The sequence below is a fragment of the Pseudorasbora parva genome, chromosome 8, assembly GCF_024679245.1.
Source record: "Pseudorasbora parva isolate DD20220531a chromosome 8, ASM2467924v1, whole genome shotgun sequence".
NCBI lineage: Eukaryota > Metazoa > Chordata > Actinopteri > Cypriniformes > Gobionidae > Pseudorasbora > Pseudorasbora parva.
The window spans coordinates 17,765,208-17,782,268 of record NC_090179.1 but is presented as its reverse complement, the minus strand read 5'-3'; the positions used below and the strand labels follow the sequence as shown (position 1 = coordinate 17,782,268).

Below are 17,061 nucleotides of genomic sequence, written 5' to 3'. Positions count from 1 at the left end.
GGTTCCCAGGTCTTGCAACAGTGTGCGCGGGTGCTAGCCAGGCGGCTAGCATAGTCTGCTATCAGGGACGGGCCGCTTCAGGCCGTCCTATGGTCGTTTCCCGGCCCTGCGGGGTTTCCGGTGGGATTTGCCATCGGATAAGCACCGTATGTCACCAATCTAATAGGGAACTGCCATTCGGCAATAGGCCTCTCCGGGCCGCCCTAAAAAGACCGGACTGTACGTAGGCATCAAACAGGCCTCCCTGGAGGCAAGCCCCGGGAACACAACAGCTCCCAACAGTTTGCACGTTGGCTGACAGGAAGTAGGCCGCTCTAGGCCGCCTGAGGGTGAGCCCCCGAGCTGGGACGCTCGGTAGGCCAGTGTATTATGCTGTCAGGCCTCTTTTGGCCTTTTTGGGAGGGATTCCCGGACCAGGTCTCGGTGACAAGCTAGCTATTAGCATGGGTGGCTTCTGGCGCTATAGCCTCATGAGCCCCCTGAGGAACCAGTAAAGCCACCTGCCTGCAGGCCGCCTGAGGGTGAGCCCCGAGCTGGGACGCTCGTTAGGCCAGTGTATTATGCTGTCAGGCCTCCTTGGGCCTTTTTGGGAGAGGATTCCCGGACCAAGGTCTCGGTGACACGCTAGCCATTAGCGTGGGTGGCGTCTGGCGTTATAGCCTCATGAGCCCTCTGAGGAACCAGTAAAGCCACCTTCCTGCGGCTTTTAATAGCAAACAGCTAACACTAACGGTGCTGGGTGGAGGCGCCTCATGGCCTCCCTGGAGGGGAAACGGTTCCTTGGAACAGGAACGTATAACTGGCTTTGGGCTGACAGCTAGCGGCTGCCCGCCGGTGGGTCCCGGCCTGCGCCGGTATAACTCAAGGGCGGGCTTATGCCCTAGCACAACGAGACTCCGTTTCTGCTGCGCAGTCCCTTCAGGACAGGGACTGGCTAGCCTACAGCATGGGTTACCTACCAAGCTGGCTTAAGAGCTCCCCTCATTGAGGGTCGTCTGCGAGCTTACGGCCGCTTGAGTCTGATCAGACGGGCAGGCCCCCCTCGGGGCCTCCCGGGTAGATCAGTCCATAGGCCTTTTTTAGGCCTCCTGAGCACCCCTGTAATAAATGTGCTCAGTAGATCCTAGGAGCGAGCAGAAGAGACTCCCCTCGATGGCAAGGGTAAGAAGCACTAAGCTGAGTACTGCTCTCCAGGATTCCCGTCTCCGAGTTCCGGTCTGAGGAGGACACTGCCACTTTGCAGTCCCTCAGTCTGGATGCTCATAAGTAGAGCGATGTCCGGAGGCTCTGTTTTGACAGACAGGGTTGGCCAAGCTGGGGTGTCCCACAGAAGTGATGCCAGGTGAGGCCTCCCTGGTGGCATTCGGTGAAGGGTTTTCCCGAATTAGTGACGGCTGGTGGCGCCCTCGGGTCCCCTAGCCACATTCCCTTAAGGGACTCCTTCCTTCGAAAGTAGTAGGTCCCAGGCCCTCGAGCAAGCCGAGAGTAGGAAACCTCAGTTAAAACTTGGTTAGGTTCTCTCTTAGGCATATAGCTTGGGCTCTGACCGTAGGGAATGATGTCACTGGCAGCCTGTGTGGCTAGAGGGGGAGTGGTTCAGACTTTCCGCGAACACTCGTCCAGGCAGTTCTCACTGCCAGTAAGGGGCGTGCACTCCCCTCAGGATGGCGGCGTGGGTATATCGTTCCCCGTAGCGTCAGCTGACGCAGCGCGAGTTCCCTTTCGAAAGGGAACGTCCCCGGTTACGTATGTAACCTTAGTTCCCTGAGAACAGGGAACGAGACGCTGCGTCACATGGCCATGCTTCAAGGTGTGCCTGCCCACAGTCCCTTCAGACGAAGCGGATGTTGTCATGTTGGCACGGTGCCTTTTTATACTTCCTGGTCGCACGGTGATGACATCACCGGCTGCCGACGGTCAGTAGGATTGTGATTTGATAGCGATTTCAGACACCTGTCACGCTGAAGGCGTTCCCCGTAGCGTCAGCTGACGCAGCGTCTCGTTCCCTGTTCTCAGGGAACTAAGGTTACATACGTAACCGGGGACGTTTCATAGACAATTGGAAAAGTTTTTGGGGCAGACCTGACCTGTTGAAGATAGACGGCATTCATCCCTCCTGGGCTGTTGCTGCTCTTCTCTCTAGTAATTTGGCACATAGTCTTAGAGCTAAACCTTGACTCACTGGGGCCCAGGTCAGGAAGCAGACAAACTGGCTAAACTAACCGTCTGCTAGCTGTCTCACGTCACCAAAGTCAGCTAAATCCCAGCACATAGAGACTCTTTCACCTAGATATTATCATATAGAGACTGTGTCTGTTCCCCGAATTAGTAAATACAAAAAACCATCAAAACCATTCAACAGTAAAAATTTAATTGATGTCCAACAAATAAACAACAGATATAATACGGATGAACAATTGATAAAGCTTGGGTTGCTGAATATTCGATCCCTTTCGCCAAAAACGCTTGTTGTCAATGATATGATTATAGATCATAACTTAGATGTGCTGTGTTTGACAGAAACCTGGCTAAAACCTGACGATTACATTACTTTAAATGAGTGCACCCCCCGAGATTATTGTTATAAACATGAGCCACGTCTGAAAGGTAAAGGGGGAGGTGTTGCTGTAATTTATAATAATATTTTCAGTATTACTAAGAAGTCTAGTTTCAAATATAATTCCTTTGAAGTTTTGGTGCTTTATGTAACGCTGTGTAGTGTAAATGATAAATCCCGTTTGACATTTGTGTTGGCTACTGTATACAGGCCACCAGGGCACAATACAGACTTTATCAAAGAATTTGCTGGTTTTGTATCGGAGTTAGTATTAGCTGTAGATAAAGTACTAATTGTTGGGGATTTTAATATCCACGTAGACAATGAAAAAGACGCATTGGGATTGGCATTTAGAGACATTCTAAACTCTATTGGAGTTAGACAACACGTATCGGGACCCACTCATCGCCTTAATCATACTTTAGATCTAATAATGTCACATGGAATAAATGTTGATACTGTTAAAATTCTGCAGCAGAGCGATGACATCTCAGATCATTACCTAATATCATGTATACTTAATTTACCTAAGGCTGCAAAGCCATCCCCTCGCTTCAAATATGGCAGGACGATAACCACTGCCACTAAAGATTGCTTTGTACATAATCTTCCTCATCAGTTCCATCTCCTCAGCATTACAGATAGCCTAGAGGAACTTGATGCTGCAACAGAAACTATTGACTCTCTCTTTACTAGCACTTTAGACATAGTTGCTCCCCGGCGCTTAAAGAAGATTAAAGCAAATAATCCAATGCCGTGGTACAACGAGCACACTCGGGCCCTTAAAACAGCAGCCAGAAAAATGGAGCGCAGCTGGAAGAAAACAAAACTGGAGGTTTTTCGCAATTTGTGGAAAGAGAGCATGATGGCATATAGAAAGGCCATGAAAACTGCTAGATCTGCTTATTTCTCAACTCTATACTTTAGAAGAAAACAAACACAACCCTAAGTATTTATTCGATGCAGTGGCTAAATTATCAAAAAATAAAGCTTCAGCTTCTGATGTTTGTAAACAACACAGCAGTAATGACTTTATGAGCTTCTTTACTAGTGAGATTGATAATATTAGGAATAAAATTATAACCATGCAGCCGTCTACTACCGTACCACTTCAGACAGAGCATTGTAGTGTCACTGAGGAAAAATTACACTCATTCACTACTATAGGAGGAGAAGAATTGGCTAAACTTGTTAAATCATCAAAATCAACAACATGTATGCTTGACCCTATACCGACTAGGCTATTAAAAGAGATACTTCCAGAGGTCATAGATCCTCTGCTTAATATCATTAATTCATCTTTGACATTAGGATATGTACCGAAAACTTTTAAGTTGGCTATAATTAAACCACTTATTAAAAAAACGCAACTTGATCCTAAAGAATTAGTCAATTACAGGCCAATCTTGAATCTACCGTTTCTATCAAAAATACTAGAAAAGGCTGTGTCTTCACAATTATGTTCCTTTTTAGAAAGAAATGGTATATGTGAGGATTCCCAGTCAGGATTTAGACCGTATCATAGTACTGAGACTGCTCTAATTAGAGTTACAAATGATTTACTCTTATCATCTGATCATGGTTGTATCTCTCTATTAGTGTTACTCGATCTTAGCGCTGCATTCGATACCATCGATCACAATATTCTTCTGAATAGAATCGAAAATTATGTTGGTGTTAGTGGAACTGCTTTGGCATGGTTTAAATCGTACTTATCTGACCGTTATCAGTTTGTAGCAGTAAATGAAGAGATGTCACACCGATCACAAGTTCAGTATGGGGTACCGCAAGGCTCACTGTTAGGACCGCTGCTCTTCACCCTGTATATGCTACCACTGGGAGATATCATTAGGAAGCATGGCGTTAGTTTTCATTGTTATGCTGATGATACTCAGCTCTATATTTCCTCACGCCCTGACGAAACCTACGAATTCAGAAGATTAACCGAATGCATAGCTGATATAAAAAATTGGATGAATAGTAATTTCCTGCAACTAAATTCAGATAAAACAGAATTTTTAATTATTGGACAGAAAAGCTCCACAAGTAGTAACCGAGAATACTGTCTAACACTTGATGACTGCTCTGTCAAGCCCTCGTCGTCAGTGAGGAACCTGGGTGTGCTCTTTGATACCAATCTTTCATTTGAAAGCCACGTTTCTAGCATCTGTAAAACCGCATTCTATCATCTTAAAAATATATCTAAATTACGGCACATGCTTTCAATGCAAAATGCTGAACAGTTAGTACATGCGTTCATGAGCTCAAGGCTAGATTATTGTAATGCTCTACTGGGTGGTTGCCCTGCTCGCTTAATAAACAAACTCCAGCTAGTCCAAAATGCAGCAGCTAGAGTTCTTACTAGAACCAGGAAGTATGATCATATTAGTCCAGTTCTGTCAACACTGCACTGGCTCCCTATTAAACATTGCATACATTTTAAAATCTTGCTTATTACTTACAAAGCACTAAATAGTTTAGCTCCCCGGTACTTAAGCGAGCTTTTAACCCATTATACTCCATCACGTCTATTGCGGTGTCAAAACTCTGGCCAGTTGATAATACCTAGAATATCTAAATCAACTGCAGGCGGTCAATCTTTTTCCTATTTAGCTCCTAAACTCTGGAATAGTCTTCCTAGCATTGTTCGGGAAGCAGACACACTCTGTCAGTTTAAATCTAGACTAAAAACACATCTCTTTACTATGGCATACACATAGAACATTTTAACTTTCATTATTCAAATCAATTGACTGATTGTTAGGCTGCATTAACTAGGTCAGCCGGAACCGGGAACACTTCCCATAACACCTGATGTACTCGTTACATCAAAGAGTGGCATCTACGCTAATGTTAGTCTCTCTTTTTATCCCGAGGTTTATCCCGGATCTGGGCCCTGTCCGGATCGGATGGTGGACCTGCCTGGACATGACCAGCTCATCCTGGAGTGTCTGCTGAGCCGTGTCAAATGGTGTCTCCGAATTTTCCTCACTGGCACGACATGCTCAAAACCCGTCTTCGGCGCTATAATTCCGATCTTTCATGTATTCATACTCTTGTGTAATCGACGCCCCATCCTAAATAAATCCGTCTCTTATACCATGAAATTTTGAATATTCCAATCTAATATGATTTCCGACCTGTAAGGTTGCCAGAATAATAATCTTACACGGTGTGTTAATAGGCCAGAGGAGAACTGGCACCCCGACTGAGTCTGGTTTCTCCCAAGGTTTATTTTTCTCCATCATGCCCCGATGGAGTTTTGGTTCCTTGCCACTGTCGCCTTTGGCTTGGCTTGCTCAGTTGGGGACACTAAAATTATTATCTAAGTCATTCAACTTATTATACAAATAAAATGTATGAATTAGGTCTTATTTAATTCTATAAACTATAATACTGATCTGCCAACATTGTCGCTATATGATAAATCAAAATAAGCTGATAACATCACTGTTTTCTCCAGTACGACTGTACAGCCAAATCTAATTTTGTCGCAATATTATCCTGTTGGACACTGTGAAGCTGCTTTGACACAATCGTGATTGTAAAAGCGCTATATAAATAAAGTTGATTGATTGATTGATAATTGTGTGGATGAGCAAGCGGGATGGGCTGAGAAGTGCTAGCCAGGCTCCCAGACTCCGATCCAATGGGAACAACGGCACAACAAATGCACCCGCAGTGGGGCAGCGAAGTAGAACACAGGGACCTGACTCACACAGTGGAGTGGCCTGAAGTGGGGTCTGTGTGCTTGTAGCACCCTGGTCGGCGACGAGCAGGTGGAGGAGCTGCAATCGCCAAGGCAAGATGTGGCGGATCACCTCCATCTGCTTCTGTGTAGCCTGTTGGGCGAAGTTTCAACGGTGTTGGCGAATAGCGCAACTGGCGATACAGGGAGTCCAGGAAACGATACTTGATGTTTCCTTCATGTCGGCCAGGTTGAGCTAGGTGGTGCTCCAAGACCACAAGTGTGGCCATCGCCTGACCAACCGTGTGCACCACCACCTTTGTTGCCTGAATGGCGAGATCAGTGGCGGTACACTGCTCATCCTATGGTTGGTCAGGACCACCCTGGGCAATGTTCATTAGTGCCTTGGCCTGGTAGACCGTTTTGCTTGCTACTGCTAATGTTTAGTCGCATACAATAGTCCATAAACGAATTATGTCCTCATAAACTGCGAGTAAACAAGCACAAATATTGACAGGCCACTAAATACAGTACATACCACAGAGACGGACGTCCTGTTGTTGCTGTTTCTCCTGTTCAATTTGTTTCAGCCTCAGATTTGATTCTGGATCATATATCTGTATTAGCTGAGATCGATAGCGATGGGCTTCTCCACGCTTGAAGACGTCACCGCTTTGTGTGCATTCATCATTCTTTAGCTCCGCCCACTCGATACGCCTCCAGGCGCTCGTTTTTTTCCGGAAAGACTCGGTACAGCCTATATTTCTTTTATAAATATAATAGAACTAAAGACTTTTCGGAGATATGAAGGATGCAATACTACTCTATAGGTACTCAAGATTGACATGAGATTGACTGAAACTGAATGCCCCCCCCCCCCCCCCCCTTAAATCATTCCAAAATTGAGAAAATGTCTAGCACCATCTGATACCACTAGGTTCGATTTTTTATGTTTTTGATTGTATATGGCCTCATTTAAATACCTTTCAAAAGTTTGACGTCAATATTAATTTTCTTTTCTTTTTTTTCACCAAGGCTGCATTTTTTTAATCAAAAATACTGTGGAATATTACAAAAGGTTTAAATGACTGTTTTATTATTTTTAAACACACACAAAAAGCTGTTTTCAAACTTTTCCACGGAATTAAATTACATTCACAAAATCTAAATGGTTTGAAATTATTTGTTGTAATTTTGTCTGTGAACTTAAAATAATTTAGTCAAAACTACTAAAAAATTAATGTTATTCCAACTAGATAAAGTGGGATAAAGAGGGGTATAACTAATGACCATATTAAGACTCTGGGACAGTGTCAAACTAATTTCCTTTCTTTATTTCTAAATGTATAATCAAAGATAAGTGTAACATTTGTAGCATGCGAGTAATGATTAAGTAAAACACGTATCATCACTGCAGGCATTAGCACAGAAGCAATTTACTAAGAACAGCATATAACCACAAAATCTACACTTCAAGATAATGGTCTTTATCTTGAATGATCGAATGATCGTGCAAACCCTCACTTACAGCGCTATCGGCAGCTGCGGGCATTCATGTAAACAGAACGGTGGAGCAAAGTATTTCAACTTTTCAAATTAATTCCTTTGAAAGTTAAGCTTCCAAAGGCATGAACTAAAAATGCACCAGACTGAACACGCGCTGTAAATGTATGCCGCGGCCGTGATTACCTCAGCTAATCTGACTCCTGCTGCGTTTGTGCCGTGACACTCGCTCGGCTCACTCACATTATGTTAAACAGACACGTTCGGTTTTTAATTGTAGTGTCTGTTCTCTAACTGAACTGAACTAAATGATTATATGAAAATGAATACAATGGTAGGGGCGTTGCCGCGGTCGGTAAGTGATCCAGTGATCCAGTAGCAGTGGCTTTGGGAGTGGCCTCATAGTTCAGTGAAGCAAGTGCATTCTAGGAGTTGTTGTCTTTAATCCACATGAGCCAAAAATACATTTTATGGCTTTTCTCAGCCTAGAAAGCACCAAATTAAAAAATATTTTCACATTTCTAATACATAAATTACCTATTTTAAATACACATTCATCTTCCCAGCGCTTTAGTGCCCCTTTAATGCATGTCATTTATTCATGTGATGTTAATGTTGAGCATCATTACCCCAGTCTTCAGTGTCACATGATCCTTCTGAAATAATTCTGAAATGCTGATTTGATGCTCAAGTATTGTGACCCCATACTGTATATTAACTTAAAAATAAAGTTTTATTTACAATATACAAGCACACAAAGCTTATTATCGTCATTGCGTTGTTACAAATACTCAAAGAATATAGAAGACCAAAAATTATTTATTTAATATTTATTGAGTGCAATTAGTTAATTACAATTAGATGAAAACAGATACATTGTGAATACATAAGTTGTGCTTCTAATAATTTAATTTGCATGCTCATGAGGTATATTCAGTATTCAAAACAATAGCATTACAAAAAAGTGTTTTAAAGACATATACAGGATATCTGGAAACTTTGACTAATGGCAGAATGTTCAGACACAGGAGGACCAGAAACCGTGAACAAAAAGGGATTAAATGTGGCGATGAGAGACTTCTTGTGTGTCCTCTAGAGGATAAATACTCATGCTGGTGCTCTAGTTGTATTTAAGAATGTCATCAATCCATTTTCGAAAATAAGGGACACGAGTGTAGACTATTGGAACATTAACATTGCAGCTTTCAAAGCCCCAGGACACGATGCCCACCTGATACCAAACACCTGAGCTCTTGCATATCAGAGGACCACCAGAATCACCCTGTAGGTGACAGACAGAAATCACTGATTAGAATTGCGACAATGTTAACATTGTGTGTTTTTCAAATATTGAAAATTAATAGTTTGTGTGTAATATGTGTGTGAACCTGTCTTCATATACCTGGCAAGATGAGGCTCCAGAGGCTCCAGCACAGATCATGGCATCAGTGATTCTGTTTTGACCAAATTCTTGCCTACACTGATTCTGACTCACTATTGGCAGGGTCGCCTGCTGCAAGATGAGAGAAGGCACTAGAAGCAAAAGAAGAATATGAGGCAGTTAAGTGTCTGAAAGGCTGATCAAGGAACAACTGCTGTTTTTTTTTATTGTTATTATTTATTACACAATTAAAATGCACAGGTGAGAAGAATTGCAGACTTACTCCCAGTCTCAGTTTTGCCCCAGCCTGTGGTCACACAAAGAGTCCCAGGGAGTATGCTGGCGGAGGAGCCAGGCAGACATATAGGAGAGACGCGGGGCGACATCTGTGCTGAACTGGCCAATTTCAGTAGGGCAACATCATTGTTGTACTTGATCTTTTTGTTGTAATTGGGATGGTTGAAGACCTATAAGTGTATGGGGGGGGGGGGGGAAATAGTATTCAACTCTTTTTTTGTGTGCATTTTTAAGATTTTTGTTAAAAAAAAGTTTTTAAGAGATTTATAATGCAAAAAATGAGTTGTATTTCAAACTAATTATGTTCTATTAATTATTTAAGTAACGTAATTATTTCTATTCATCAAAAATTCTGAAAAAAATGTATAAAAATGTTATTTTAAACTCAAATAATATTTCACAATCTAATTTTTTTAATGCATTTTTGATCATATAAATACTGCCTTGAACAGTCATTAACTTTGAAATTATTCAATTTAAACTTAAAGATTTAAAACATATATGTTAATGTAATAATCACATTAAAGATGATACCTTAGCAATTTGTTTGACTTGAATACGTTCATTATTGGAGCCACGGTTATTCTGTCCAAGGATAACATAATTAACTCCAGCCCTAGAAAGACAGCGGGGAAAGGAATAGCAGGACTAGATGAATACTGTACATTTGTATCAAAATCGAAATACCTGGATAGAATGATTGGATAGATAGATAGATAGATAGATAGATAGATAGATAGATAGATAGATAGATAGATAGATAGATAGATAGATAGATAGATAGATAGATAGATAGATAGATAGATAGATAGATAGATAGATAGATAGATAGATAGATACTTACTGAACTTTACAGTGGGCAGCAGTGAGGACCCAATTGTTGTTGATCAGGGAACCACCACAGAGCAGATCACCATTGGATCTCTGGTTCAAATTTAAAGAACATCATGAGTACATCATTAAACAGAGAATGAGATCCATGACCATTATAATATGATAAGAAATTAGAAGTGGATCCATTAATAAAAAAATTAAAAAACATCTTCTTGCTTTGGAAAAGACGTTTTTATATATTTGATTATATATTTAAAACTTGTAACACTACCTGGATAGAGACCTGCCAGGGCCAAGGGAGTGTTTCCCTTCCATTAATAACACTAGGGATCACATCACTTCCCCCAACTAAATTTGCTATATTGTCCCCAGCATTAGGCCGGGCAGCCATTTCCAAAGGCTGAACTAGAGGCACTCCACATCCTGTCAGCAAAGTTCATAAAAAGGCAAATGAGTAAAATATCACTAAAAATGTTGTTTAGTTTCGTACAGAACAATACTGAACAATCAAGACGAATAGCATTTGTATATATATATATATATAACATAAATTAAACAATTAGAAATTAAATCTGTGACCTTTTATCCTAATAAAAACTCACCTAGAGTGGAAGCCACCAAAGCAAAAAAGCTAATGATCTCGATCATGTTGTTGACAAGCGGCTTGTGTCTTGCTGTTGTTTGCTATAAGGTGTCTCTCCGGCTTTATATTCTCTCTAGCATCTATTAAATTTCACAATACATGCAGCTGCTTTCATTCAGTTAGGAGGAGCAAAGGAATGTTTGTATCTGTCATATGAGGAAAAAACAACAATCTCATTCTGATATAGGTTAGTCAGCCAAACAAAAACAATGCAACATCACCTACATTTCTGATTGCAAAAAAAGAGAGACTTCAACTAACTTTCTTGTTTCATGAAGGCATTTTATCATAGAAATAAGTGTGTTGCCTATGATTTAGGCTGTTATTTTTTCATGAGATATTATTTAACAAAACCATGAGACAAGATATTGAGGAAATAATACGTTTTATTTTTATTGAGTCATACAGGAAACACTAAAATGCATTAACTGTAAAGCAGATGTGCAAAAAACTCTCCCTGTGGAATTATTATGAATAATGAGTATAACAGCTAACTGAACAAGTTACCAGGCCTCACCTCAACTAGGTATTTTGATGTTATTGTAGCATGACTAACCTTGTAACCACTAAATAATAGCTTACAGACAGAATTACAGATTTGCCAACATAATGCCAACATTGGTTAATATGTAAATGCTAATGCTATTTCGTAAGTGTCATATTGCTTTGGTCACAAGCTAGAAGTTGGTCTCACGTGACACATCAATGTATGTAAACGCTAGTTCATATGAAGCCTGTTTGAGATGCAGCAAGTTGACATAAATCAGATTTTGAGTTGATTTCTTATTTATGAACCTGGATGTTAATGTTAAAGGGATTGTTCAATTTAAAATGAAAATTCTGTCATCCTTTATTCACCCTCAAGTTGTTTCAAACCTGTATGAATTTCTTTTTTTCAGCTGAACACGAGGGAAGATATTTTGAATAATGTCAGTAACCGAACAGTTAACTGGAGCCATTGACTTCCATAGTATTTTTTTTTTCCTACTATGGAAATCAATGGTGCAGTTAACTGTTTGGTTACTGACATTCTTCAAAATATCTTCCCTTGTGTTCATACAGGTTTGAAACAACTTGAGAGTGAGTAAAGGATGACAGAATTTTCATTTTAAAGTGAACTATCCCTTTAAGGTTAAACCACTTCCTCATTGGTTGGGCCAGATGAGGAACCACTTCCTGTCCCTCCAGGAAATCCCTCAGGTATTCCACCCGGCATGTCACCTGCGCCCTGATAGAGCTGGGTGATAATGGGGTTGCACACTTTTTCCAGCTCCTTGTTGGTGCCCAGACTCATCCTTTTCTAAAGTCTGCGGCAGGTGTGAGGTGACTCATTGCTTAATCCAGTATGTCCCAGCTCTGTTACTAAAGGCACACTAACAGCTGGGTTCAATGAGGTTAAAGGCACACCTTAAATGTTTAGTTGACCCAAAAATTTAAATTAGACTATGATTTACTCACCCTCAAGTCACCTGACAATCTTCTTTCAGATGAATAAAATAGGAGTTAAATTTAAAATGTTCTGGCTCTTCCCAGCTTTATAATGGCATTGAATTGTTGGGGCAATTTTGAAGTCCATAAAAGTACATCTATCCATCTTCTCCACACATACATTGCGTCAGTGGTTACTCATTTAGTGCAAGTAGACTTGTGTACCACTGACCACTGGAAGTTAGTTATTTTAGTCTATTAAGTCTTAAATTTGGATATTTTTCTTACACAAACGATTCGCTCCAGAAGAGTTTTATTAACACCCTGGAGCCACATAGAGCCGTTTTATGATGGACTTTTGTGGACTTCCAAAAATTCAAAGTCACTGCCATTATAAAGCTTGGAAGAGTCAGGACATTTTAATATAACTCGGATTTTATTAATCTTAAAGAAGAATATCATATACTACACCTAGGATGACTTGGTAAGTAAATCGTGGTCTAATTTTCATTTTTGGGTCAACTCACCCTATAAGAAAAATGAGCTTTACTACTCCCATAGTATATGATTGTAGAAAAAGTATATATGTTTTCATTGAACATTGATGGAGCAACAGATTTTGTGTGAAAATAATGAATATAAATATATGAGCAGGTGGGGTGAAAGGCTCTCCAGAATGGGGCAAAAGGCACAATGTATTGCTACAAACACTTTAGCTAAAAAAAATATGTTTTGAATAATATCAAAGTTGTTACTTGTTTAAAATAATACCTTTAGCAACATTTGTAGTATTTAGTTTATTTTATAAAAAGGAAAATATATATTTTCATTTAAAAATTATATTGTCATTAAATGTTAATTTAATGTAGTGCAATGTAGTCACATTACATTTAGTAACAATACATTTTATATTTAAAATGTATAAGCAGTAACAATACATTTTATATTTTATTATATTATGATATGATTAATATATAGGTCTATCATATTGTTATATTATGTCTTACAATAATATATGATATTTACCATCTGAATCTAACCATGTCATGCCACACTGTAAAAAAAAAAAAAAGTTGAGTTAACTTAAAAAAATAAAGCAACCAGCTGCAAAGCATTTTTGAGTTTACTCAACTTCAGTGGTTGAAGTTATGCCAAATCATTTTTGAAAGTTCACTAAACTTATTTGATTAAGTTAATTATACTTTACTCAGTAAGTCCATCTAACTACCAGTCCAACTCAAAGAAACAAGTTAGCCCAACTTCAGAGGTCTTGAAGTTCAGTAAACTCAAAAATGCTTTGCAGCTGGTTGCTTTATTTTTTTAAGTTAACTCAACTTTGTACTTTTTGTAAGTTGGTTCAACTTTGAAACCAAAAAGTTGGTTCAACTTTTTCAACTTACCAGTCCAACTCAAAGAAACAAGTTAGCACAACTTCAGAGGTCTTGGAGTTCAGTAAACTCAAAAATGCTTTGCAGCTGGTTGCTTTATTTTTTTAAGTTAACTCAACGTTGTACTTTTTGTAAGTTGGTTCAACTTTCTTCAAATATCTAACCCAGATACTTGTGTACCCACCACATTAAAAAATCCAAATGCAGCCAGAACAAACCACACTGAAAATACAACACAATACAAAATACATTGCCATCATTACAGAAAAATTTTATTGACAATTCTGCAAAACAGCATTTTCTGTCTCCAATAGGTACATTAGAACTGGAAAATTCTGGCAAATTATAATTTTAATTATTGTGCCCCAACAGCAGAGACCACCTCCAAAAATCACACTTTTACAAATTCCTCACTTATAAAAAAAAACAAAAACTGTGCTTTAATTACCTTGAACAAAACATCTAGGTTACACATGTAACCCTCGTTCCCTGTAGGAGGGAATTGAGATGTACGTCAGAATGCGAACCGATGCGTGATATTTGCATGCAGGACTCCGCCCCGCAGTGGGGGTATACATAGGAGGTGTCAGCAAACACATATTTGTTTTTCGCTGAGGAGACAAGTAAGTGTGGTTGATTTATAAAACGGTTATGCTGTCCATACGGAGCAGTACGTTATTGCCTCATAATAGCCCTTTGCTGAGTGTATTCAAGGCAGTTCAACACTGACTGGACGTGCTCCACCATGAGGCACGCTGGCCAGTTGACCAAGTCCGATTGCATACTGAGATAAAAGATCCTCTGCACAGAGGAAAGTTTGCTCTTGTCCCAGTTGACCCGAAGACCCAACTGCCTGAGGTGACTGAGCACCATTTCACTGTGTTCGCACAACTGCTCTCTCGACTGTGCAAGGATGAGCCAGTCATCAAGGTAGTTGAGAATGTGAACACCACACTCTCTCAAGGGAGCAAGGGCTGCTTCCGTGACTTTCGTGAAGGGCCAGGCCAAAGGCTAGGACTTTGTACTGGTAGGCCAGACCCTTGAACGCAAACCAAAGAAAGGGTCTGTGTCGAGGGTGAACTGAGCCATGGAAGTGCACATCTATCATAAGCAAACCAAACTTGGGGACAGATGCATTCGAAAATGTGTTTATGAGTCAACATTTTGAACAGCAGCCTGTAAAGGGACCAATTCAAGACATGCAGGTCCAAGGTTGGCCGTAACCCACCAATTTTCTTGGGGACGGGATGAAGTAAGGGCTGTAGAACCCCAACATCATCTCAGCTGGATGGACCGGCTCAATCAAGCCCTATGCCTGTAGGACTGTAATCTCCTCCCGAAGCAAAGGAGCATTCTCCACCAGCAACAGTATACCCCTGAAGACGGGGGACACTGGGCGAATGAATTACATAGCCAAGTCTAATTGTATGGATGAGCAAGCGGGATGGACTGGGAAGTGCTAGCCAGGCTCCCAGACTCCGAACCAATGGGAATAACGGCACAACAAATGCACCTGCAGTGGGGCAGCGAAGTAGAACACAGGGACCTGACTCACACAGTGGAGTGGCCTGAAGTGGGGTCTGTGTGCTGGTAGCACCCTGGTCAGCGACGAGCAGGTGGAGGAGCTGCAATCGCCAAGGCAAGATGTGGCAGATCGCCTCCATCTGCTTCTGTGTAGCCTGTTGGGCGAAGTTTCAACCGTGTTGGCGAATAGCGAACATATAATAACTGGCGACACGGGGAGTCCAGGAAACGATACTTGATGTTTCCTTCATGTCGGCCAGGTTGAGCTAGGTGGTGCTCCTAGACCACAAGTGTGGCCATCGCCTGACCAACCGTGTGCACCACCACCTTTGTTGCCTGAATGGCGAGATCAGTGGCGGTACACTGCTCATCCTATGGTTGGTCAGGACCACCCTGGGCAATGTTCATTAGTGCCTTGGCCTGGTAGACCGTTTTGCTTGCTACTGCTAAGGTTTAGTCGCATACAATAGTCCATAAACGAATCATGTCCTCATAAACTGCGAGTAAACAAGCACAAATATTGACAGGCCACTAAATACAGTACATACCACAGAGATGGACGTCCTGCTGTTGCTGTTTCCCCTGTTCAATTTATTTCAGCCTCAGATTTGATTCTGGATCATACAGTCTTGTTCAAAATAATAGCAGTACAATGTGACTAACCAGAATAATCAAGGTTTTTAGTATATTTTTTATTGCTACGTGGCAAACAAGTTACCAGTAGGTTCAGTAGATTGTCAGAAAACAAACAAGACCCAGCATTCATGATATGCACGCTCTTAAGGCTGTGCAATTGGGCAATTAGTTGAAAGGCGTGTGTTCAAAAAAATAGCAGTGTCTACCTTTGACTGTACAAACTCAAAACTATTTTGTACAAACATTTTTTTTTCTGGGATTTAGCAATCCTGTGAATCACTAAACTAATATTTAGTTGTATGACCACAGTTTTTTAAAACTGCTTGACATCTGTGTGGCATGGAGTCAACCAACTTGTGGCACCTCTCAGCTGTTATTCCACTCCATGATTCTTTAACAACATTCCACAATTCATTCACATTTCTTGGTTTTGCTTCAGAAACAGCATTTTTGATATCACCCCACAAGTTCTCAATTGGATTAAGGTCTGGAGATTGGGCTGGCCACTCCATAACATTAATTTTGTTGGTTTGGAACCAAGACTTTGCCCGTTTACTAGTGTGTTTTGGGTCATTGTCTTGTTGAAACAACCGTTTCAAGGGCATGTCCTTTTCAGCATAGGGCAACATGACCTCTTCAAGTATTTTAACATATGCAAACTGATCCATGATCCCTGGTATGCGATAAATAGGCCCAACACCATAGTAGGAGAAACATGCCCATATCATGATGCTTGCACCTCCATGCTTCACTGTCTTCACTGTGTACTGTGGCTTGAATTCAGAGTTTGGGGGTCGTCTCACAAACTGCCTGTGGCCCTTGGACCCAAAAAGAACAATTTTACTCTCATCAGTCCACAAAATGTTCCTCCATTTCTCTTTAGGCCAGTTGATGTGTTCTTTGGCAAATTGTAACCTCTTCTGCACATGCCTTTTTTTTAACAGAGGGACTTTGCGGGGGATTCTTGAAAATAGATTAGCTTCTCACAGACATCTTCTAACTGTCACAGTACTTACAGGTAACTCCAGACTGTCTTTGATCATCCTGGAGGTGATCATTGGCTGGGCCTTTGCCATTCTGGTTATTCTTCTATCCATTTTGATGGTTGTCTTCCGTTTTCTTCCACGTCTCTCTGGTTTTGCTCTCCATTTTAAGGCATTGGAGATCATTTTAGCTGAACAG

The 17,061-nt window shown here is 40.9% G+C and overlaps 1 protein-coding gene across 1 annotated transcript; it reads right to left on the bottom strand.

Annotated features, from left to right (window-relative positions):
- Positions 1-8,868: 8,868 nt before the first annotated feature.
- On the bottom strand, positions 8,869-10,908 carry LOC137084210 (chymotrypsin-like protease CTRL-1). Its single transcript, XM_067450258.1, has 7 exons — positions 10,863-10,908; positions 10,532-10,683; positions 10,271-10,350; positions 9,961-10,042; positions 9,413-9,596; positions 9,151-9,281; positions 8,869-9,030 (listed from the first exon to the last, which is right to left on the bottom strand). The coding sequence occupies exons 1-7, from the start codon at positions 10,906-10,908 to the stop codon at positions 8,869-8,871; spliced, it is 837 nt and encodes a 278-aa protein (XP_067306359.1).
- Between the last annotated feature and the right edge of the window lie 6,153 nt (positions 10,909-17,061).